The sequence below is a fragment of the Lagenorhynchus albirostris genome, chromosome 4 (genome assembly GCF_949774975.1).
Source record: "Lagenorhynchus albirostris chromosome 4, mLagAlb1.1, whole genome shotgun sequence".
NCBI lineage: Eukaryota > Metazoa > Chordata > Mammalia > Artiodactyla > Delphinidae > Lagenorhynchus > Lagenorhynchus albirostris.
This window is the reverse complement of record NC_083098.1, coordinates 112,330,618-112,353,795: the sequence shown is the minus strand read 5'-3', so window position 1 is coordinate 112,353,795 and position 23,178 is coordinate 112,330,618. Positions and strand designations below refer to the sequence as shown.

General features: G+C 51.8%; 2 protein-coding genes across 2 annotated transcripts in view; one reads left to right on the top strand and one right to left on the bottom strand.

Annotated features, from left to right (window-relative positions):
- Window positions 1-14,330, top strand: part of C4H4orf50 (chromosome 4 C4orf50 homolog) — a 49,569-nt gene extending 35,239 nt beyond the window's left edge. The window contains exons 9-12 of the mRNA XM_060147058.1: window positions 2,174-2,356; window positions 8,993-9,041; window positions 10,996-11,117; window positions 14,085-14,330. Of these exons, the coding sequence (XP_060003041.1) occupies window positions 2,174-2,356; window positions 8,993-9,041; window positions 10,996-11,117; window positions 14,085-14,330 (600 nt within the window). The remainder of the gene's footprint in view (window positions 1-2,173; window positions 2,357-8,992; window positions 9,042-10,995; window positions 11,118-14,084) is intronic.
- Window positions 1-23,178, bottom strand: part of EVC (EvC ciliary complex subunit 1) — a 313,725-nt gene that overhangs the window by 70,369 nt on the left and 220,178 nt on the right. The gene's annotated exons all lie outside the window — the stretch shown is intronic.

Here is a 23,178-nt window from a genome sequence, read left to right as displayed (position 1 = left end):
ATTAGAAACGTTTTCCCCACATATCTAGACATTTCTTGAGGACAGGTTCCCAGAAATGACATTACTGGCTCACAGGGTTTAACGTGCTCATTGAAAGTGTAGTTTGGTTGAGGTGACACATGTCACCTCAAATATGACACTTGGATTGGGCAGTGGACCTGGCGGGGCTGCTTTTTCTTTCCACTCTCTGGGCAGGGTGGGCTCGGAGGGGCTCCGGCTGGGAGTTAGAAGGACATGGTTGAGCCCCGGGACCCCACTGACTTGCCAAATCCCACTCGCTCTGAAATAACAGTAACTCTGCTTGGCTGCTCTCACAGCTTCTTCAGACCCTCCATGGATGGTGTCCATGGAAAAATGGAGAACAAAGTGTAAAGCTCTTGAAAATGGGAGGCTTTCTTGCTCCTTCATTATTTTCATCATTTGCTATATACCATTTACTTAAATGAGGACCGTAACCCCTTGTACACGACAAAGCGCTTTACAAACTCAAGATGGAAAGGGAAACGGTATCAGCACCACGTCATTCACACGAGGCAAGGCCTAAGCAGAAGAGGTCAGACTGGAGGGAGGAGCCATAGCGATCTGGGTTCAAGATCCAGCCCCTCCCCAGGGGCGGCGTTCACCGCTGGGGGCTCAGTTTTCTCATCTGCAGATGGGAACTGTGATTCGTAACCTGGCGTGGGAGGTTTTGTAAGGATTCTAACGACGATGGCCACTCTCTGTTGAATGCTTGCCATGTGCCAGGTACTCCAGACATATTTTCTCAATAGCACAGTTTCTCAACATGTCAGGAACGTGTCAGGAACACAAACGCTACTCTATGGATAGGGAAACTGAGGCTCAGAGAGCTGCAGTGCCTTTCCCATAGTCACACAGAGCTACTCAGTGGCAGAACCAAGATTTAACCCAGTTCTGTCTGATGCCAAAGGCTGCAACCTTCCCCTTGGCCTCGCTGTCTCTCCAAGAGCCCAGTGGAGTCATTGTCACCATCAACAATGGCCTCTTTCTTGGGAGAGCTGCACATAGTAGGTGTTCAGCTGATGCTGACTGAATGAAGAGGCCCCGATGTTTTAAGGATGTGATTCAGGGGGCCTGGGGCACCCCAGCGTCCACGTCAGACCACCCTCCTGTGCTGCCTGCCTGCAGTACTGGGCACCCAGACATCACTGCCTAGAAACTGATGTGCAAAGGTCCATGACCCTCTGGGATGGGCTTAGAAGGGAGTTCTGGCAAGAAGGGGTCATCACCTCCTCCGATGGAGCAGGAGATGGCGAGAGTCTATCAGTCCCTCCAGACATGCACAAATGTGGGAGGTCATTTCATGGTGGGAGGGTCACGAACTCGCATCACTCACGTAACACATCTCTCCCATGGGCCATGCTGTGCCCAGCCACGGCGTAGGGATGGTGCCGGCGATCCAGGGGAGTGTCAGTCTTGACCTTGAGGATCCCCCAGGCTATGTGGGAGACAGACCCAGAGATACAAAGATTAACTGCTGGGACAGAAGGAAGCCAGGAGCCTGGGCACAGAGAGACCCAAGTCCTGAGCATGAGGGAAGCCTGCCCGGGGAGACGATGCCCAGTCTGGCCTCTGAATGGATCTGTGCAAGGCTTTTCTGGGCTTGGGACATGAGCTACAAAGGAGTGATGAGGAAGTTCTGGGGCACCAGGGTTGGGGAGTGGACCAGTGTGTCTGGAAAAAGAGGAGTGAGAAGGAGGGTGGTCGTGATCGGGCTGGAGAGGCACAGGGACAGGTCTGACCTTTTGTGCATGAGGGCCTGGCTGGGCTGGCCCCGTGTGCATGCTCTGCCTGCACCATCTCCTTTGGTCCTGGTGCCCTGATGATGCCCAGGGTACAGATGAGCAAGTCGAGGACTAGAGAGGAGCTTGTCTCATAGCTGGCCGAAGCCCACGCCGCCTACCCACCCAGAAGGCATCCAGACAGCAGTGAAGGGCCCCTGGGTGGTGGGCAGCAGTGCGGCCCATTGTTTTCAAAGCTGCCTCTAGCTTCCGGGTGGAGGGAGGGATTGCAGGGAGGAGGCTGAGCTAAGCCAGGGCTGCGGGATGCAGAGCAGGGAGCCGATGCCCTGCCCCCCAGCTCAGTCATCCAGCCCCCCTGGGAGTCCTGCATGCGTGGACCCACCCGACTGTGTCTTCCCTCCCACTCATTTCAGGCTAAGCTGGCTTCCCTGGTCCAGAAGTGTCGGGAGAGGAACCACCTGATCACACACCTGCTCCAGGAGCTGCACAGACACGGGCTGGAGAACCACCAGCTCTCCGAGACGGCAAGCAACATGGTGAATGACGCGGCGCTGGCTGAGTACGCGGCCACCTTCCTGGCTCCGGGGGTCCCACAGGTAGATTCCCACAGACAGCCCTGCCCTCTTCCTGTTGGGGCTATGAGCTCAGCAACCTACCCTCCACCTGCCTGCCCTGCCCTGTGTCAATTCAGCATCAGACAAGCACCGTGGCGTTTATTTCACTAGATGGGTCTTTCACGTGTGCCTCAGGACCTTAGCACTTACTGCTTCCTCTGGCAGAGTTTTTTGTCTGTCCTGTAGCCCTCCCATCCATCCTTCAGGGCACAGTTCGGGTGTGACCTTGCCCAGGAGTCTGCTCTAAATTCCACGGGCCACAGGGTTAGCCACACGCCCCTCCGTCCTTCATTGTACGTGGATATGACTGACGTGGGACATTCGAGGGATTTGCCCCCTACTGTTAGGGGAGTTTTGTCAGCGTTTCTCTGTTGAAACCAGAGCTGCTTCATATCCATTTCTGTCTCCCTAGTGCCTGGCACAGAAAAGCTGCTCAGGTAATATTTGTTGAATGAATGAAGCAATGAAGTAAATGAATGAGCATCTCCTCTCCTAATGGTCTACAGAAGAGGGAGGAAACAGGCTCAGAGAGGTTGGAGGTCTCTCTTGAGGTCACACAGCTACGAGGTAGTGCAGATGGTGATGGATACCAGTTCTGACCCAGGTCTAGTAAACATGCTCCCGGGTCTCCGCCTGGCTCTCAACAGTGGTACCTGGGTGTCTGTGTGCATGCAGCACCCTCAGGTGCTCAGCTGAGTCTGCCCATGAGCATGCGTGCGCACACGCACATGCACAAACACACACGCAAGCGCGCATACGTACTCAGGTGCACAGCCCCATTCCTGGGGACCAGCCAGCTGTGCCCCCACCAGACTAGCTCAGCTCCTGATGATGCGAGGGCGAAATGCAACTGCTGCTGTGCACGCAGCCAGCCCTGTTTTCCATCTGCCCTCAGGGGGGCCTGCTTTGGGCAGTGTAGCCCCAGGCCTGCGTCACCTTCCTCAGCCTTCCCAGCCCCGCCTCTGCAGGCCGACCCTCCCTGTCCCTTCCTTCCCCCACAGCCTTCAGGGTTTTAGATGTCCTCTCGTCCAAATTGCCACACAGCGGACATGGACACCAGGAGGCCAGGGAGCCTGCTCAGGGCCATGGCGACTTGGTTCAGAGCCAGAATTTGAATCCAGAGCCCCAGACTCCCGGTCCAGTGCTCATCCCTTTGCCCGAGGGTTTCAAGCCTCTTCAGAGGCAGAATAAGGATGGGGAGAGAGGTCAGCATCTTGTCAAGGGACCGGGCACAGTCCCTGTGTGCAGAGTTCCAGGGAAGATGTTGGATGCGGCAGGTGTCACCTGGGAGGGAGGCTGGCTGTGTGCTGAGAAGGCATCATTGCAGTGAGGGCCCCACCCTCCAAGGGCTGCTCTCGGTCTGGCAGGCTCTGAAATTAGACCCGATTTGTTCACTGGGATTAAACAGGCTGACTTACATTGACCAAATTCACAGAGACTGAGCTATAAACCTGAACACTAACTTAATAAATTCCCATGAGAGATCGAACTGTGTGCAGGATGAAATATTGGATGGATGAAAAAATAATCAGCATATTCTCTCCCTATAGTGGAGTTATCTAGAAAGTCAAGTTCATTCACTCGTTTGTTCATTTGTAAGTCAATATATATTTATAGTCAGAAGGTTATTCAATGAGAACAGAGAGTGTTAATGGTGTCATCAGCCTGATGCGTTAGTTTCCTGAAGGATGTGCTCTGCATGCCTCCCCTGGGGCCAGGGTGTCTCCCCACCCAGACCTTTTGAAAGGCTATGGGCAATCATAAGCTTCTACTTCCTCCTTTTAAGGTGACTTTGAATCCTCCGTGACCCATTTTGCATTATTTTGCAGTTCAGCTCACCAAGAACACCCCCACTTTCATGATCTGGGGGGTGGCTCACTGATCCCTCCACAAACCACAAAAGCCTGGCTCTGCCATTTTATTCCACAAATATTTATTGAGCACCTGTTGCCACAAGTCAGGCATGGTGCTTGGGGTTGGGGAGAAATGGTGAACCAAACAGGCCAAAACGTGCATGCAGTCAAGGAGAGAAATAATCATAAATTATAGCAAGTGTCAAGAAGGAAGGGCTTAGACAGAGACTGTGTGTGTGTCTTTGGAAAAGACCTTAATTGCTCTGAGCCTCAGTTTGCTCATCTGTAAAATGGGAATATTACGACCTACTTGGCAGAATGGACATGAAGACAGATGGAGATCATGAAGCACCTGGTGCAGGGATGTCCCACGAGTTAGGAACCTGGTCTTCGGGTGGGCAGTTGCCAAGGGGGCGGGTTCTGACACCCAGGAGCCCTGGCCTCAAATCTCAGCTCTGCCGCTGTCTAGCTCTGTGGCCTTAGGAGGGGACACTGACGTGTATCACTTACTGTGGGGGCTTTATGTAACTGACTCAGGTAGTCCTTCCGCGGGGGAGGTGCTATTATTATCCCCCTTTCCAGACTGGAAAACTGAGGCTCAAAGGGGTTACAAGTCATGCCCAAAGACACACGTCTATAGCAGCTTTCTAGCTCACCTTTTTGTGTGTTAAATCGTTTGCCTGAGAGGAGCTGGGATTTGAACCTGGCCGTGGGATTCTGTGCGCTGAAGCTGCGACCCCTATGTGAAGGGGGATGTGTTGGGTGTCTTGCAGGGCTGTGGGGCATGTGGGAGGCAGCACGGGCTCTGGCGCATACAGACTAGACTAGGCCTTCAGTGAGTCTGTCCCTCTTGTCGCTGGAAGGCCAATCCTCAGTGCGCAGATAAAAGGCAGTGGGAAAAAACACCCTGTGATGTGTTTGAGAAGCAAAGAGGGCTCCAGGCTGGCTGGAGTCAGGGATCCCAAGTGGAGGAGTTCCGAGAGGCTGGATGAGAGATCACGGACACCTGACTGCCCGCCGGGGTGTTTGCATTTGGTTCTTCAGTGAATGGGGAGCTGCTGAAGGGGTGGAACAGGATCGATGTGCTTCGCTGCAGGCCTGTGGGCTGGACTGAGCTGCCGAGTCCCAGGCAGGCCATGCACACAGCAGCCAGTTGGCTCCTGCCGGGAACACCCAAGGCCCAGGCAGCCGAGCAGAGCTCTGGGGGCACAGAGACCCTGGTGGCTGCGGTGGCAGCTCCTCCTGCTGGCAGCTGGGCAGGACGTGGGTTTTACGGGTGCTGATTCTCGTTTCAGAGAACACAGATGGAATTCCTGCTGGGGACATTGGGCTCAGAGCCCGGGAGGGCTGCCCGGCTGGCTGGGGTGGGGGGGACGCTCACGGGCTTGCGGAGGGCATGTGCTAGAGCGGAGAAGCAGGGGAGCCCCAGAAGCACTTGGGCCCCGGGAAGCTCATGTGCACTGGCCCCTGCCCTTGGGAGGGAGCCCACACTAACCACAGACACCTGAGAGAGGACGGGGTGGGGGGAGCCCACCCGGACAGGCTGCCGTTCATTTATTCCCTGGAAGCGGTGATGACGGCTGAGACCCACAGAGCCTCCTCTGAGCCAGCACTTTCTGTGGTTCACTCACTTCATCCTCCCAACACCCCACTTTGTCAAGGAGGAGACTGAGGCCCAGGGTGGTCAGAGAGCCGGTCGAGGTCACAAGCAGGGGTGGTGGGCTGGGGGTTCAGAGCTGGGGTCCGTCTGAGCTCCTACCCTTTCAGGAAGAGGATGCTCACCCCACGGCGGTGGCTCAGGGTCATTCACCGCCTCCCATTGACTTCCTTTTCTTGCCCTGGTTGGGTGGGAGATAGAAATTGAGCCTCGGCCGGCTCAGCATCTGTGTCCTTTCTTCGGGGCTGCATCTAAGTATCTTAGTCTGTTGGGACTAATTTAACAAAAATACCGCAGACTGGGCAGCTTAAACAGCAAACATTCATTTCTCACGGTTCTGGAGACTGAAAGCTGGGGATCAAGGTGCTGCACAGTGGTGGGGGCTCTCTTCCTGGGGAGCAGACGGCCACCTTCTCACTGTGTCCTCACATGGTGAACAGAGAGGCCGGCTCTCTCACACCTTCTTATAAGGGCACCGATTCCATCCTGAGGACTCTGTCTTTAGGACCTGATAACCTCCCCAAGACCCCACCTCCAAATACCCACTGAGGGACCAGGACAGGTGCATGGGTGGATGGGGGCTACCCGGCCCTCAGAGCTGCCATCTCCCTGAGCTGGTGTATTGTCCATCCCTTAGAATCTCGGCTGCCACTGTCCACAGGTTGGCCTTGCATCCGCCCTGGTGTCCTTCTTCTAGCTCTGCTGGTTCTCTTCAGCTCGGGCATTGGTCCTGAAGCAGGAGGATTCCATGAGGCTAGCTTGGGCAGCTCTCCTACTGTCTTCCATCTGGGAACATGGGCTCTTGCCACCTCCCTGGCTTTAGCTGAGATGGGAGCACGGGGAGGGCGGGTTCCTTCCATTCTTGGACTCCTAAATGGAAAGAGGGGGTTCTCAGTTCCACCCCATCCCCCAAACTGGCTTGACTGGGCAGGGCTCAGGGCACCTTCTCAGGGCCTCTTAAGTTCCTACCCCCCTCTCCAGTCCCAGGCCACCTATTTTTTCTGGATTTCACCAGGACCTAGGCTATTGACGTTCCCAAGCCAAGAGTGAGACACCTTCTTTGTTGCTTGTGCTCAGGTGTCATCCCCTCCTTGGAGGCAGATGCCCAGGTGCCAGGGGGAAGTGGTTCAGGGGTGCCCTCCTGCCCATGCTTGCAGGGTCCAGCCTGGGGTCAGCTCAACAAATGGAAGGTCCATCAGAGACCTGGATGGGTTCGCCCTGCCTGACTCCCTGCAGTTCCTGGGACGTGAGGATTCTTGCCCTCTCTTCAGACACCAAGTTTCACCTGACAGATAAAGACACCCCAGATCCTGAAGAACTGCCACTCTGTGACAGTCCTCTGTGCCAAGCCACTCGGTGCTCGTCCTTCACCTCCCCAAGCCGCCTGCTCTCTTAGGCCTTGGTAGCAAGGGGTGGGGGTTGCTGACTTCTTGTAAGGCTCTGTGAGGGTTGAACAAGATCCTACCTGAAATTCCCCTCGCAGTGCTGTCACATAAAGACACTCACAGAGGATGTAGGGTCCCTTCAAGCAGAACCAAAGTATTGCTCCACTGGGGGAGGTCAGGGGATTGGTGTACTAACACCTGAGGGTCAGGGAGACCCCAGCCTCGGAGAGATGCAAGCCACCTGGCAAGGAGGCTGCTAATTCCACTTCCTCCTGCCCTGCTTTCTCCTCTTTTTTCCATGTCCTGGAAACATCTTGCTCTCCTCTGGGCATTGGTCAACAAGATCTATATATGGGCCTTTGGAAATGGAATCTCATCTTGAAAGAAGCAGTGAGACTGAGAGTCCTAAACTCCCTTAATTCATTAAATCAACGACCCCGAGCCTGGGCCCCCAAGGATCCAGGCAATTATTTTCTCTTGATGTCCTACCTTTTATGAAGTTGAGAATATTCCCCCAAAAGTTTACCTGGGGAGAGAGGTGGGGGAGTGGAGTGTGTAGGGTGAGTCTTCATCCGTCTGCTACTGTATGTGGAACATTTAGCAGATGTTCATTCTTATTCCACTCTGACAAAACCCTGCAAGTACCATATTAGTGGCTCCACTCTGCAGATGGAGAGGACAAGGCTCAGAGAGTTCAGCTGACTCGGCCAAGACCATGGAGCCCGTAAGCAGCAGAGCCAGGATTCAACCTGAGGCCGCCTGGCTCCAAGCCTCTCCAGGCCTATGGGAGGATCTATAGATCTCTGATCAGGTACTGAATGCAGTGGCTCCAAAAGCAGTTCAGTGCCCGTGAGGCTACTCTGTGGACACAGAAGTCAATGAAACCTCAGTATCACCTTGGAGAAGGCTGTGTCTAGTAAGACTAGCTCCCAACCCAAGTGTGAACAAAAGCGTTCACTTGCAACGCAGCGGTGAGCAGAGAGAAGGAGACTTATTTGGGAATATAACCCCTGGAGAAGGAAGTACACAAAATGGGCCTTGCAGGATTAAAAAAAGAAGAGTTTTAGTAGCTGGAAGGATGGAGGGAAGGCCCTCTAGGCTGGGAGACCTGCATGAGCAAAGGCACTGGGGTGTGAAGGGTCATGGTACTCAAAGACACACAGTTTTAGGGGATGTAAGTGAAGTGCTCTCAGAGCAGAGTTCCCATTGCCGCTTCACCTCTTCCTGTGCGCATGTGGGGTCCAGGAGGACTAGTCCACCAGGGGGTGGTGCAGGGACTCAGGTCCAGCCCGACCTGGTTTCCTGGGTGACTCAGTCAGGAGTCCCCCGTGCAGCTCAGCAATCAGCTCTCACAAGGTGTCGAAGGGACTTCCACACAGAGAGAGTATTCCTCCTGGAGACTCTGCCGTCCGGCTGCCCTCATTTTCTCCCTTTTAACAGCTTTTAAAATGCAGTCATCAGTTTCCCTCTGGAGATTCAATTTGAGTAAAGGAAGCGGAAACTTTTCCTTGCACCTGTATCCCTGGGAGCAAATCCTGGACCCCTCTGAGGATTGAAGGCAGAAGGGAGGTCCTGCCTGTATTTTTGCACACACAGGGAGGAGTGGATCTGGTCATAGAATGCACTTTCTGCAGCGGTGAGGGGGCTGATTTTTCCAGGTGTCTGTAGAAGGCTTTTCCAGCTGTGTCATGAAGAATAACTGCTGAGATGTCTTTTCTTGCAGACGAGCCATCACCTGGACGTCGAGTCTGAGAAGACAACAGTTGTCAGAGGTCAGTGTGATTTTCAGTTAGGAATAGTCTGCAGGCTCAGACACAGTCCACACCGGCAGGACAATCTGACAGGTGGGCCAGGGTGGAGAAAAGCCCATGGTCAAGTGCAGATGACTAGAGGAAACCAGACCCCACTATCTTGCACTCTCTTCCCTACTGACTCTGCCTTTTCATTTCACTACTTAAGGAGAACGCATTCGAAAAATACTGCCACTGCCCAAGTGGGCAAATTCTGCAGCCCTGTAGTTTCAGTCCCAGAAATTTATCCTAAGTAAATAATTCTATATGTGGAAAAGCTCAATGGACAGGCATATTCATGCCAGGGTATTTAGAACAGTGAAAAACTGGGGGGAAAAGCTCCAGGATTGTTAATTAACCCATATTCACTGAGGATGAAGTGCTAGTCACTAAAATGGTGCTGATAAGGACCATGGGATAGCATGGGAATTAGGATATCCTACTAAGTTCAAAAAGGATACAAAATGGAATGTATCGGATGACTACAATGATACAACTGTACGTGAACATCTGTGAATGATGGACAACTTAGGCTAGAAGATAAACTAAAATACCAACAGTGGTTACTTAGATGGTAACATGGGTGGGGTTATTCTTATTGTTAACAAGAAAATTAAGATGCTATCTGGACAGAGAGAATTTCCCTGGGCCTTGTTTTACAAGTGCAGTGTACTATCAGCACTGGGGGAGGGGGGTTCCTAAGGGTTTGTTTAGGGTTACTTTGTTTTCAGGTGCTCAATATAAAAGTGAAGAAAGTATGGATAGAGTTACCTTGAGGCAACTGAGCTGCTCTTGATAACTGTTCACTTAGCAATTCTTATTACTAGATGCTGTTCTTAAAGCTGTGTGATCTTGGATGAGTTAATTAACCTCTCTGAGCCCCAGACTCCTATCTTTAAAAGGAGGATAACATGATCTTTTTTAGACGTGTTAGTGCCTGACACACTGCAGGGCACCAACAAACAAGAAGGGGTACCTGGCTTCAGTTTTTAGCTGGTCAGGATGGGCCTGCCCTTCTGCACCTTTGTCTTCTATCCCTAAAGTCTGAGTTGGCATCTGTTTTCACAGTTGGAGGCGCATAAATTCTAGCTGGTCCTGCTTCTGCCACTAGTTTATGCAAGTGTCGTCCCTTCTCTGGGCTCGGTTCCTCACCTCTAAAAGAAGGAAGTATACTAGATTAATTTAGTTACTTATTCATTCAGCATATCTAGAAGGCTGCCATGTGCCAAATCTCTGATAGGTGTTGTAGGGCTTACAAAAATGAGTCAGCTTCAAAGGTGGTGATCCTCGTGCTGAAGGAGCTTACAGCCTGGTAGTGGACAGTGAAGCAGGCAGGCAATTTTCTAGGATATCCCAAGACCGTGGCAGTACCATCAGAGGGCTGTGAATGTGGCACTCAGAGTTCAAATGCACCCAAGAGGGCCTCTGTTGTGGGGTGAAGGAATCTGTGAATGAAAGACAATGAAAAGGCTCAGAGACTTGTTGATTTTTTTTAAGGTTATTTTATGACATATAGGGTGTTTCTTAATTTATTCATTTGTTTATTCATTTTTGGCTGCGTTGGGTCTTTGTTGCTGCGCGTGGGCTTTCTCTAGTTGCGGTGCGCAGGGGCTACTCTTTGTTGCGGTGCTCAGGCTTCTCGTTGTCGTGGCTTCTCTTTGTGGCAGATCACGGGCTCTAGGCACGCAGGCTTCAGTAGTTGTGGCACGTGGGCTCAGTAGTTGTGGCTTGCAGGCTCTAGAGCACAGGCTCAGTAGTTGTGGTGCATGGGCTTAGTTGCCTGGGGCATGTGGGATCTTCCCGGACCAGGGCTTGAACCCGTGTCCCCTGCACTGGTAGGCGGATTCTTAATCACTGCGCCACCAGGGAAGTCTGACTTGTTGATTTTTAGAATAGACTTCTGAACTGAAGCTTGACTGAGAACATTCTCTTCTAGCTCAGAAATACCTCCTGAATCCTGAAATGGACAGTGTCCTCCAAAGACCTTTGCATTCAGAGTCCTGGCCTATTCCAGAGGCTGAGTGGCCAGCACAGACAGCTCAACTGGGTTCTTTGAAGGTGAGAGGATGTCAGTCACTTAATTTCTCAAATAAATGTTTTTATTGAAAGTATAACTCACATACAGAAAAGGGTACAACTTGGAAATGTACAGCTCAGTGAATTGTCATGGAGTGGTATGTGCCCATAAAGCCATCACCAGGTCCAGAACTAGAAAGTGACCACAAAGCACCCCTCTGTTTTCCCCTTCTAGTCCCTTTTTATTATCTGTTTTTAAATTTTGTGTATTGGGTCATATCATGTGTTCTGTGTCTTGTTATTTTTCACTGAGTGCTAGACATCATGTGTGAAAATGTGAAGATGTAATTTAATAGTGTCTCCATCCAGACAGGACTTCCTTTGTTCTGCACATCAGAACTGATTCAGAGATAATTTTAGTACTTATGAGATCTGTTTTATTTCTTGCTCACTCTTACTCTTAGGGCATAGCCTTTCATGGTTCCAAGCAAAAACCTGTAATGTTTATCAGTGTCCTTCCCCAGCCACTTCCCACTCCATGAGGCTGTCAAAATCTCTGCTTAGCTTTCTATCTCTCAGCCATCACAATCACACACAGGCCTCACCTTCACTTGGAGGGAAATACAGCCTTCAGTCTGGGCCAACTACTCTTGGCTTCTGTCCTATCTTGAATTTTAGTCCCACAAATCCTCACAGTCTTTGTAGCTCTCAGATGGTTTCAAATAGATCTTTTGCTATATTTTGTCCAGCTTTCCTAGATGCTCTTACTGGAGGTTTGGTCCAAAATGTCCTCATCAGTCAGAACCAGAGAAGCACTCTGTTTTCCCAGAGAAAACCTACTTTACTTATGATATTTGGAGTCTGACAGGCCTGAGTTCAAATCTCAGCTGTAATTCAGTGTGATGTTGGGTGGATTACTTACTTTGTCTGTGCTTAAATCTCCTCATCTGTAAAATGGGGATAATGCTGCCTACTGCTGATGTGAGGATAAAATCAGATAAGCAGAGTTGAATATGTCTCTGGAAAATAAGAGATGCTCAAAAAAGAAAAAGAAAAGCAGCCATTACTTAGGAGAAAACTGATCTTATTCTTGGCATTTTATTTCAACTTATTATTATTGTTTTTCTTCTTCCTTTTATTCCTGTGGCTTCTCTCTTGCCTTCATGCTCATATTAATTTTTTTAATCTAACAAATGGAGCTAATATTTACTTCTCGGGGTCTTTGGGACAATTCAATGAAATCATGCACATAACATAATTATTGTACTGCCTGCCACAGGCGGTGTTCAATAAAAGACAGCTGGTGTTATTGATTGACCTTAAACTTTTTTTTCCTAACTGGTGGCTTTCATTTCAAATTACTTATCTGAAGGCTTATTATCTAGTAATGAGAACTTCTTTCCAGCTTTGATCTTTTTCTAGGAAAATTACATCTTACTTTTGATCTTTGACCTACCTTATTACAAGCAGGTAGAAGGCATTTTAGGCAAAGGGAATGATACCTGCAAAGACAGAGGGGTGAATGCTCCTGAAGCATTGGGGGATTGGTAAGCAATTAAATGAGGCTGCAGCATAAAGGAGAGAGGAGTCTAGGAGATCATAATGATGATGTTGATAAGAACAACAATGAGAAAGAAAACCCCTGCTTCTATTTCTTGAATGGTTACTATGTGCAATGCATCAGCTTTTCCAGTACTCACTATAGGCCCACAAAATAGATCTAGACATTCACTCCACTTCACCTGTGAGAAAAGGTGAGGCACAGAGAGGGTAAGTAGCCAGCCCCAGGTCACACAGCTAAAGAGTTGGGGTTCCAACACAGGCAGTCTGGCTCTAGAGCTGATGCTCTGGTCATTATGTGTCCAGATCGTGCTGGGCCTTCACTGGGGGGATGAGAGTTGTCTCTCCTGCCCCCCCTTGAGGTTACAATCTGGAGTTCCATGTGAGAAAAAAACCCTCCAATGTCTGCACTCAGTGAAACTGGCCAGAAACTGATAGCAAAGCTTTTGAGGAAATAGTTGGAGCATAAATTGAATGAATGGATGAACCCAAGAGCATCTTAATACTCTTATGGTTCCAAGTTTCTCAAGTGTTCCTCAACCTTCTTCAGAGTTCTCACCACACTGTAGAATGCTGCTGGATAAAATCTCCTCCTTTATTGGACATAATTTCAAGGCCACAGGATAATTTTGTTTCTTTATAGCCAGAGGACAGAATAGTCCATGTAAATGTCTTTGTTCGAGTGCTTTACACAGTACCCGGTCCACAGGAGGCCTTGTTGGGTAGATTTGGATGAAGAGTGAGGCGGTGGAAGGAGGCTGTTGGGCTCTTTCTCTAGAAGCTCATGCAGGCACCTTGTCCTTAGCCCCAGCATTGCATTTTGCCCACAGCCTTGGTTCTGTTCAGCTGTAACAGGCATTGGGGAGCAGAGCTCTCTGCCCTAGGAAAAACAGATTGCAAGCCGTCTCTCTGGGCCGGCTTTTGGTACGAGCTTCCTATGGTGAAAACGAACTCTAAACGACACCAGGGCATTAGTGACCTAGAAGGAAAATGAGGTCATTTTTGAAGGGAAGTAACCAGATTTGTCATATGTCACAATTATTTTATGGTTGAGCTTAGAGGGAAAAAAAAACAAAAACAGGGGAGTAGGAGGTTGGCATCTAGTGGATATTGCTTTCCTTTTAATGGAAAGGTCATCATCTCTTGTCACCGTGAACAACAAAATTTACAGAGGACATGACTCTATGGAGATACCGTCAGTGATCGTCTCTTGTCAGGCCTTTAGATGGCCTGGGCTTCGAGCCTTCCCCACCCCAATCCCCACTGCCTCGTCTATAACTCAGTGCTGATGGCGTGTGCCTCACTGACATGTAATAGCAGCTTGGCACAGAAAGTGCTCAATAAATGTTTGTTATTGTTGCCATCTCTTCCTTGGATAAACTGTGGGACCAAAGGGGCTTTTATGGACGTGTGAAAGTAGAGACCATTTCGTTGTGCTCTTGCCTCCAGCTTCCCTGGCCCTCGGGGCCGATGCCCGACCCTGGAATGTGCCAGGCTTCCATCGCTGTGGAACCAGGGCTCCCTGTACAACGTCTGCAAGAAAAAGGTGGAATGTCCTGGCCTGACCTCCAAGCTGAGCACCTCCTGCCATCCCCCGAGCTCCTGAGCCCCGCAAGGATCCTGGCTTTGCATCAAGAACTTCGACAAAGCATCTGCAGCACTTCCCAGGTCAATAAGTCACCGTTGGAGTTATAAATGGAATAGGACCACTTACTCTCTGGGGCCATTTCCTAGACTCCGTAAATATCTGAAGCAGAACTTTCAGAGAACGTCTTAAGAAATTGGTGGCAATCAAAACCCTCATTCAGTGGCAAGTGGCTTTGCCTGTGGCTTGGGGATCTGTGTTGATTGTCAGAGCTCAAGAGAAATACTGGACTTGCAAATTCTTAGGAGTCCAGCTTTGCAAATATCTAGGCGGCAAAGGGAATATTTTCTGTTCCAAAACCTACCGAGTGACCGGCCCAGTGGCTCTCCACTGGGTACGATCCCCCCATCCCGCAGGGCAAAATTTGACAACGTCTGGAGAAATTATTTGTTGTCACAGCTGGGAAGCTGCCACTGGCATCTAGTGGGTAGAGGCCAGGGATGCTGCTAAACACCTACAGTGCACAGGACAACCTTCTAGAACAAAAAATTGTCCAGCCCAAATGTCAGCAGTGCCGGGGTTGGGAGACTCTGCCCTGATCTAATAGCTCCTAACATTGTCAGCTGCAGAGAACTGTTTTGTTATTTTCCTGCCTGGGGCCCTTCCCCATGTTTTAAAAGATTTTTTTTCTACCAAAGGAGACAATTTAAGTAATTATCTCTTTCACATTTTAAAACCTTAAAACCAGTCAGAACTTTCTGATAAGTCCGTTCATTCAACAGACATTTGTGGACATCTAATATACACCAGGCAATATGATATGAGGGAGAAAGAGGTGAGTCCACATTGGCCCCTGCCCCAGGGGCTCACAGGGCAGCAGAGGCACACATGTAAACAACTGACCGTGCAGTCATGGTTAAGTGTGCCGTGAGATGTGAGACAAAGGGCTTTGAAGCCAGTTCTGCCTGGCTTTGGGGAATGGGAGGTCATTCCAGAAGGAATGGCTGAGCAGAGCCCATAGACCCAACGAGGTAAGGTGTTCAGTACATGGGTGAGGTGGGGAAGGAGGGAACAGCGTGGGCAAAGGCTCTGAGGATGAAACTGAACTTCGGTGTACCACCAGAGGGGGGCTGTGCAGAGTAGCCCTTTGCCAACCAGGTGCAAAGAGTCACTGCCTCATCCCTACCCAGCACCACTTACTTCCTCCGGGAACAGGACCCTGCCCTGACCCAGGTGTGGGGCCCAGAGGTAGAAGAAGAGTCAAGGGGGCTTGGGCCACAGGTGCCCAGATCCTGTGCCCGGGCTCACCGATCAGAGACATCATCTCTCTCCTTAGGAGGGGCTGGTGACGGGCTTGTCACATAAGGACAAGGAAGGACCAGGACAAGAAACCGAGGGCTCCCGGGGCAGTAGGCAAAGCATATTGATTTTATTTTAATGTATTTTAGCTTTGTATGTGGAAATGAAAAGCGCAAAGAGTTCCCACACACCCTCACCCAGCTTCCCCTGACGTTAACACCTTACGTACCTAACCATAGCCCAAGGACAGAAATGAATGCATTTATTTTGAGGAAAACTGGGGGTGGGGGGCATCAAGGCATAAGAAAAGCACATCCATGAGCGAGCATCAGCTCATCAAGCCGCCGCCATCTTCATTAGCCCACGGGACTGTCATGGGTCATCACGTCCGTCCACAGTTCCCTGGATTAGGTTACCAATGGATCTACCCATTCATTTGTTCATTAAGCATTTAATTTAACTGCCATGTGAGCTCCGGAACCTCGGGTAGGTGCTGGGAAACAAGAATCCAGAAGATGCCCATCTCCATCCTCCAGAACCTGTGAGCCCTGTGGCCCCATCACACACCAAGGAGTCCCCAGGTTGGAAACCACTGCAGTCATCACTTTCACGGTTTGAATCAGCACCGCCACCCCATAACTGCCATTGTGCGGCGTCCTGCAGAGCTGATCTGTATGCCGGTTTGCGCTCACCTCTTCTGCCCTCTCCTCCCTTTTTCCTGGGACAATGCCATCAGCTTTGAGCACCGGGAGTACGCTGAAGACAGGCTATGAACCGGCTGACGTCGGGGTGAGCGGCCAGCTAAGCCACAGGGCTGAGCCTGCGGGAGGCAGTCAAGGCCATTTCTGGTCCCCAGATTCTCCCACCAGGTTCAGACATCCGTGTTCTGTCCCTTGAGTTCTCCTTCCGCCTCTGCTCACATGCTGGGCTTCAGCAGAAAGGCCACCGGGGAAAATCCATTAAAGAAGCCGCGACAATCTTTGCAGCGTGGCCCAATGATTCCATAATAAATCATGTTCTGAAGCCAGGAGCCACTTATTATTAACCTGAGCCGTGAATCCGCCTGGGGCTGCACTTTGGATTTCCTCAAGCTAGGTCACTGCTTTGTGCTGTGATTCCTCCTGGTGACACGTTTGCGATGGTGGATGGTAGACTGCGGCATTTTCCTTGCCTCGACCGAAGACTCCCATCCTTGGAAGGGGCCCCGTGTTCCCCTGCTGCCCCCTTGGTGGGCCTGATGGGGCCAGGGCCCAGCCTGGTCAGATGCTCCCAGGCGGGGGACAGGACCTGCTCGGGCGACCAAGTGGGGACAGGCAGGAACCCAGCCCGCAGGAGCTGGCTCGGGCCGCCCCTCCCACCACGAGTGACCCAAGGCCTCTGGAGATCAGCCAGATGGACCAGCCCAGCTGCCTCTGCAGAAAACAATTTGTCACACGGGGCTGTCAGCAAGCAGCAGTGGACGCCTTCTTGGGGGCGCCTGGCCGAGCTACGCAGAGAAGGAGCCCTGAACACAGTGAGGTAAATGCACCCCCCGCCCCCGCTGCTGCGAACCACCTGGGCTTTTAGGCAAATCGGATGAGAGGGCTGGCTTAACCCCTGGCCAAGCGGTTCAGGTGCTCAGTGCAGCCTCTCCCTGCGCCCGATTCACCGCCATTCACTGCCATGCCCTTCTGGGAGGCATTTTGCTCCTACAGCAAAGCGGTCTGTTCAGCAAAAATTTCCCAGAGAACCTGCCGGGGCAGATGAGGCACTGGGGGGCTGGGTCTCAGGGGTCTCACTCCAGGTCCCAACCTCCAGGCTCCTGCGGGGACGGATGTGCAGATAGCTGGAGACCTAGTGGCATAAGAAGGGTACAGCAGGGAGAATGCAGGGTCCAGGGGCACAAAGCAGTGGCTGACCAGCGAGGGAGGCGTCAGGGAGGGGTCAGTGGTGACTGAGGTGGGCCCCACAGATGAGCAGGGCTCAGCCAGGGAGAGAGTCCTTGCGGGCGGGGGCAAACACACAGGCACAGGCTTGGGGTGGTGTTGGGGGTAGGAAACCAGAGGTGGATGGATACACATGTGCTTCTATAATCCCCCGGTGGAAGGTGCTGCCTTTTTGTGCAATCCCACCGTGACTTTCCTGTTTGATTTTACATGTGTCTTTAGTGTAGGGAAGACATTTTCATGCTTCAAGATTCAGAAGGCACAGAAATCTATATGGTGCAAGCCTCCTTCCCAGCCCTGTTCCCGGTTCCCCTTCCCAGAGGCAAACATGACCCCAGTTCCTTATGACTCCTTCCAGAGATACCCTGTGTATTCTAAGCAGTCACACACCTGCACACACACACACCCGTTTTACCTCGATGCCTGTGCTCTGGTTTTTTCAGTTCATTTATCTCGGTGATCATTCCCCATCAGAACATAAATTTTGTTCATTCCGTTTTTAAACACTTGCACTGTTTTCCATTGTGTGGGTTTTACTAGCTCCCTTTCAACAGACGTTCGCATTGTTTCTGATCTTTTGCTGTTAAAACCGGTGCTGTCATGAAGATGCTTGTACATACATCCCTTCACTCACGTGTGAATTCATCTGAGGGCAGATTCCTAGAAGAGGAATTTCTGGGTCAGAGCACAGAAGCCTTTGTCACTTTGAGAGCCCTGTCCACACCCACTCCCCGCCCCACTTTGAGACTGTACAGTTTTCGCTCCCCCTCACGATGCTTGGGGGTCCCTGCCATCATGCACCCTAGGATGTGCTGATTCAATTCAACATTTATTTTTTGAGCCTCACCCATGGACCAGCGTGGTTTGAAGCGGTGAACTAGACATATGGGGCCCTGCCCTCAGGAGGAGGGGATACATCAGACTGGGGAGACGGCTCAGTGAACAGGACCCCAGCGAGGGACCGTCCGTGTTTCCATCCTGCAGGCACTGACCGCCTGGACAGGAGGGTGATGCGTGGGCATGAGTGACCTCAGTGCAGGGAAGCTGGGATCTGGCCACCAGGAACGGACAGCTGATAAGGCTCTGAGGAATTTGGAGGCCAAGGGGGAGGAGAGAAGGTCGCGTCTGGGCTGAGCCATGATGGGCGATATTGTCCTGAGAGCAGAAGTGGTGGCCTGGGTGGAGGCCAGTCAGGAAGGGACCTAGGGCTTCTGAGCTACGCTTATGCCAGACACTGTGCTCAGTGGTGGACACTCCAGCCCGGGTTTCCCCCAGATGTAGAAGCCTGGCTAGGGCAGAGGAAGCCGGAGGAGGGCTGGCAGGGGCCAGGGCAGAGGAGGCACGGGCGGACGGTCCCACGTGGCAGTTGGTACCCGGGCCGGCTCTCCCGAGCAGGTGGATGGGGTGTGGACCCTGAACACAGAGTCCTACCTTCACATCCCAGCCCCACCATGCTCCCCACCTGTGGGCCTTGAGCCAAGGCCCCTGCAGGCTTGGCTTCCTCCTGAGAAAATGGAAATAACAGCATCAGAACCTCGTCTTACCTCACTGGCATCTCACAGGAGATGCCCCATGACCAGCACCTCGCCCATGGCCCTCCCAGCCCAGGTGCGCATCCCTCCTTCTTTCCCTTTAATGCTGGGAGGCAGGTGGCCCAGGAGCTGAGCACACACGCCCTGCCTGGGTTTGGGCTCTGGCTCCTCTCCTCACCTCTCCTCTCTGTGCCTCAGTTTTTTAATCTGTACAATGGGGGTGCCTACAGCCTCGGGTGGTTTGTGAGGGGTGAGTGAGTAAAAGCACTAAAAAGAGGCCCTGGGATGTGATGAGAGCTGTGGGAATGCTGCCATTGTTTCCTCTTGACGCATGTGATGTTAAAAAGCAGAATGAGAAGATGAAGAATCGGTGAAGTCCAGGGTGTAAGGAGAGGGCGCGGATCGCTGGTGGTACAGATGGAGACAGAGCTTAGGACCGAAAAGGCTCCCTGAGGAGAGGCAGGTGTAAAGAGATTGGGGGAAGTGATGGTGCTGTGTCGGGTCTGTGGGTGATGATGCAGCCAAGCTCATCCAGGGCTTTTCAACACTTAACAGTCACAGGAGCTCAATCCCTGTGCAGCTTTGCGCTGACCCTCCCCACCCGGCTCAAACCGCTGCAGTTCCCTCCAGGGTCTTTGGTCCTCTTCCTTGGTCTGCCTCTTCCTGGAAAGCCTTCCCACGGATTCAAGAGTGTCCAGGCCTTCAGGAGGTGGTCTGGGCTGGTGTCTCCCATTTCCTAAAAGCCCCTGTTTAACATCCATGAGGATGCTCGTTTCCACTGCTTGGGCCAGGCCTTCTCACTTCATTTGACCCTTGTTAAAATGAACAAACCTAACACAGGTGGTAGAGTATACGCTGTGCAGCTGCTCTAACATCCAGCTCTGCCACCATCGGCTGTGTGACCTTGAGCAAGCTGCTTACCCTCTCTGTGCCTCAGTTTCCTCCCCTGGAAAAATGATGCAAATAACAGACCCACCTCCCAAAGTGTGTCTATCTCAGAAGGGTTAAGGAGAGGCTAAATGCCTGCCTCTTGGCCATTTGCAGTGTTGATGTTATCTTCAAGTGCAACTTGCCACCATGCCTTCAAGTAGAAAGCCAGCATCCCCTGCCATCCAGAAAAAGCGTTTTCAAAAACACAGAAATTACTGTTAGGCATGGAAAATAATTTCCTGAGCTACTTCCTCCTCCCTTTGAGTTCAAGTCTACAGGATGCAGCCCAGCCCCAGGCACTGGCCTTCAGCCCCTCAGGGATCTGACCGACAAACCCCTCCAGCTTCATCCCCCCCACCCCTACTCTAGCCACAGGGTGACCAAGCACGGCCACGGGGCCCGGCCTCTTCTGTCCCCTCTGCCTGGCCTGTCGACCTTGAGAGCAGTTACAGGGTGCAACAAAGCAGGCTCTGGCCTCAAATTCTGCCCGCCATTTCCTTTCCGTATGACACTGGACCCCCTCTGGGCCTCGGTGTTCTCATCTGTAAAATGGGGACACAACCTCATATCTTAGGAAGACAAGTCAGTGAGGTATGGAGCACGGAGCCTGGCTCACCGTGCAAGCTATTATTATTGTTGTTGTTGCTGTTACATTCGCCACCTGCTAAAGTCAGGGCTCAGCATGTCTTCCCATTTCCGGAGTTGTATAAAATATAGTGCCCCCACTGGCCAAATAACAGCCATCGTCGCCCCAGGCATTGGGCATGCATGGCTTTATCACAGTGTGTCTCTGAAATTCCTCGCTGACTAGCCTGTGAGGGATGGGGGTTTATCCCATTTTACAGCTGAGAAAACTGAGGCTCACAGATGCCCAGACTGATAGAGCCAGGATTTGAGCCCCAGTCTCTCTGGCTCTGACTCTGAAATCAATTTTTCCTCCATTGGAGCTCAGATCCCAGTACCTGACACACGGGTCCTCACACCTGTACCCATGTAATCCACCCCCCAGGCATGCTATATATGTCCTACCTACTTCCAAGAAGGAGTTAAAGAGACTTAAAATAAAAGACATGGGGACAATAAAAAGAATCTGTATTACAGAGAGTGAAAACTTAGGGTCAGATAATAACTGATGGTAGGAGAGAATAATTATACCCGGCACTAAGGCTATGGGCAGCTATGACAGTTGAATGGAAAAATGAGGTCTGAGCTTCCTGGTAGTCAAGGCAAAAAGGGGAATAACATGGGTTTGACAGCATTGAATTGCCAATAAAAGGAAGCAGCTCTGGAGATCTTTTCCTCCAGCTCTGAGCTCTGAGAGGAATCATCCTGCAGGTTTCTATACAGTGAATGGGGGATAAATGGTGACTTGTGTCCCTGGTAGCACAGCTCCCCAACCTTGGAAGTGGGAAGGAACATCTGATAGAAGCTGCTTCCTGCCTCTGCCTGTGCCAGGGGTCCACACCTGCCTTCACGGGGTTCTCACAGCTCCTTGGGCTCAGCATCATCACTTGTCCTTTACAGACGAGAACGCATAGAGAGGCCTCGACTCCCACGTAAGTTTTCTTGGTTTGTGGGGGACAGGAATCTCAGAACCAGCGCAGTCCTGCTGTGCTCCTAAGCTCTTTCCCCTCTGCTGCACTGCCCAGCTCAGGGAGGCCCTGCCGCTTGGATTATTGCCCAGAGCTAATCCCCCCCCATTACTCCTCCCAAGCCCTTCCCCTTCCCCTTCCTGCTCTCCCCTCACACACCCCCTCCCCCATCCCTCTGCATGCCTCCCCAACGCACATCAATTCTCCCCTTTGCTAAAATCTCAGCCAAATGCTCCCTACGGCCCCCAAGCCTTCCAGGGCTCAGCTCCAAGACTAGCAGCTCTGTCTGCTGGCAGCTGAGAGTAATTTAGCAACGGGAAGCAGGTGTGAGGCTGGAGGGGGGCGGGGCTGGGTCTCACTGCCTCCAGCTGCTGTTGCTTCCGCCATCCCCATCTCCATCCCTGGGACTGGGACACCCTGGTGTTTGCCTCACACCAGACCAGACCCCAGAGTCAATATCCTCTACCACACACACAAGGGAAAGACTGCAGACAGAAGCTGATGGGTTAAGTCCTAGTGGCCTCAATGGACAACTCCCTATTTTTCCTGACGGTTTATTCATGAGACACAGGTCCACACTGAGGGCCTGCTGTGCCCCGGTGCTATCCTGGGTGCGATCAGCAGAGCAGGATCTGAGCACACCCGCTGAGGGTGTGCGTGGGGTAGTCGGGTCCGTGGTCAGGCAGCAGGAGGCGAACAGACAACCTCCTCGCTCTTCCAGGGCTGCCGGTCTGGTTGTTCACATTGTGTACTGAACAAAGTATATGGTCCAGAGGCAAAAGGGGGTTAAATCCCCCAGCTCAGTCCTTGCCGGGAGACCGTGCCTGGCTGGAGGAGGTGGTGCCTTTTACAAGTTCACCCAGAGACCTGTGGGCTGCAGCCACCTGGAGTGGGCATCTTTTTGTGATTCCGCACAAACGCTCCAGACTAGCTTCAGCACCTTATTTTTGCCGACTCAGACCCAGAAGTGCCAAGTCAGCAGGCTGAGGTCAGCAGGTCTTAGAGGAGTCAGGGAGCCCCCAAGGCCTTCCCAGTGCGGCCCTCCTGTTTGCCAAGGGCTGGACAACTAAGCAACTAAGCCCGTGCGCAATAACTACCGAGCCTGCGCTCTAGAGCCCGCAAGCCACAGCTACAGAACCTGCGTGCCACAACTACTGAAGCCCGCGTGCCTAGAGCCCGTGCTCCGCAACAAGGGAAGCCACGACAATGAGAAGCCCGCATACCGCAACGAAGAGTAGCCCCTGCTCGCCGCAACTAGAGAAAGCCCGCGTGCAGCAGCAAAGACCCAATGCAGCCAAAATTAAAATAAATAAGTTTTAAAAAATTTTAAAAAGAAAATTCACGTGCTCTCAGCGGAGTAAGGGGCCAAGGGCCTGGTGGCGCATAGCACGGTCACACTTCACGGTCAGAGCACCCAGCTGAAGGGCCCGCTCAGTTTTCCGGCTCCTCTGACATCTCCTTCCTCCCCACTCTGCCTCCTGGAAACACCTGACTTTCCTTCTGACTTCTCCAAACACATCTAAACCAAGACATCCAGAAAGGAGTGATCAAATCAAGTCCATCCTCAAAGGGGCCAGGCAGTACTTTTTCCTTCAGCCCTTGATTACGCAGGAAGTTTGGAATATTTTCCCCAAAGTTCCCTTAAGGAAGGGAAGTGGAGTGAGAACAGATGGCTTCCTG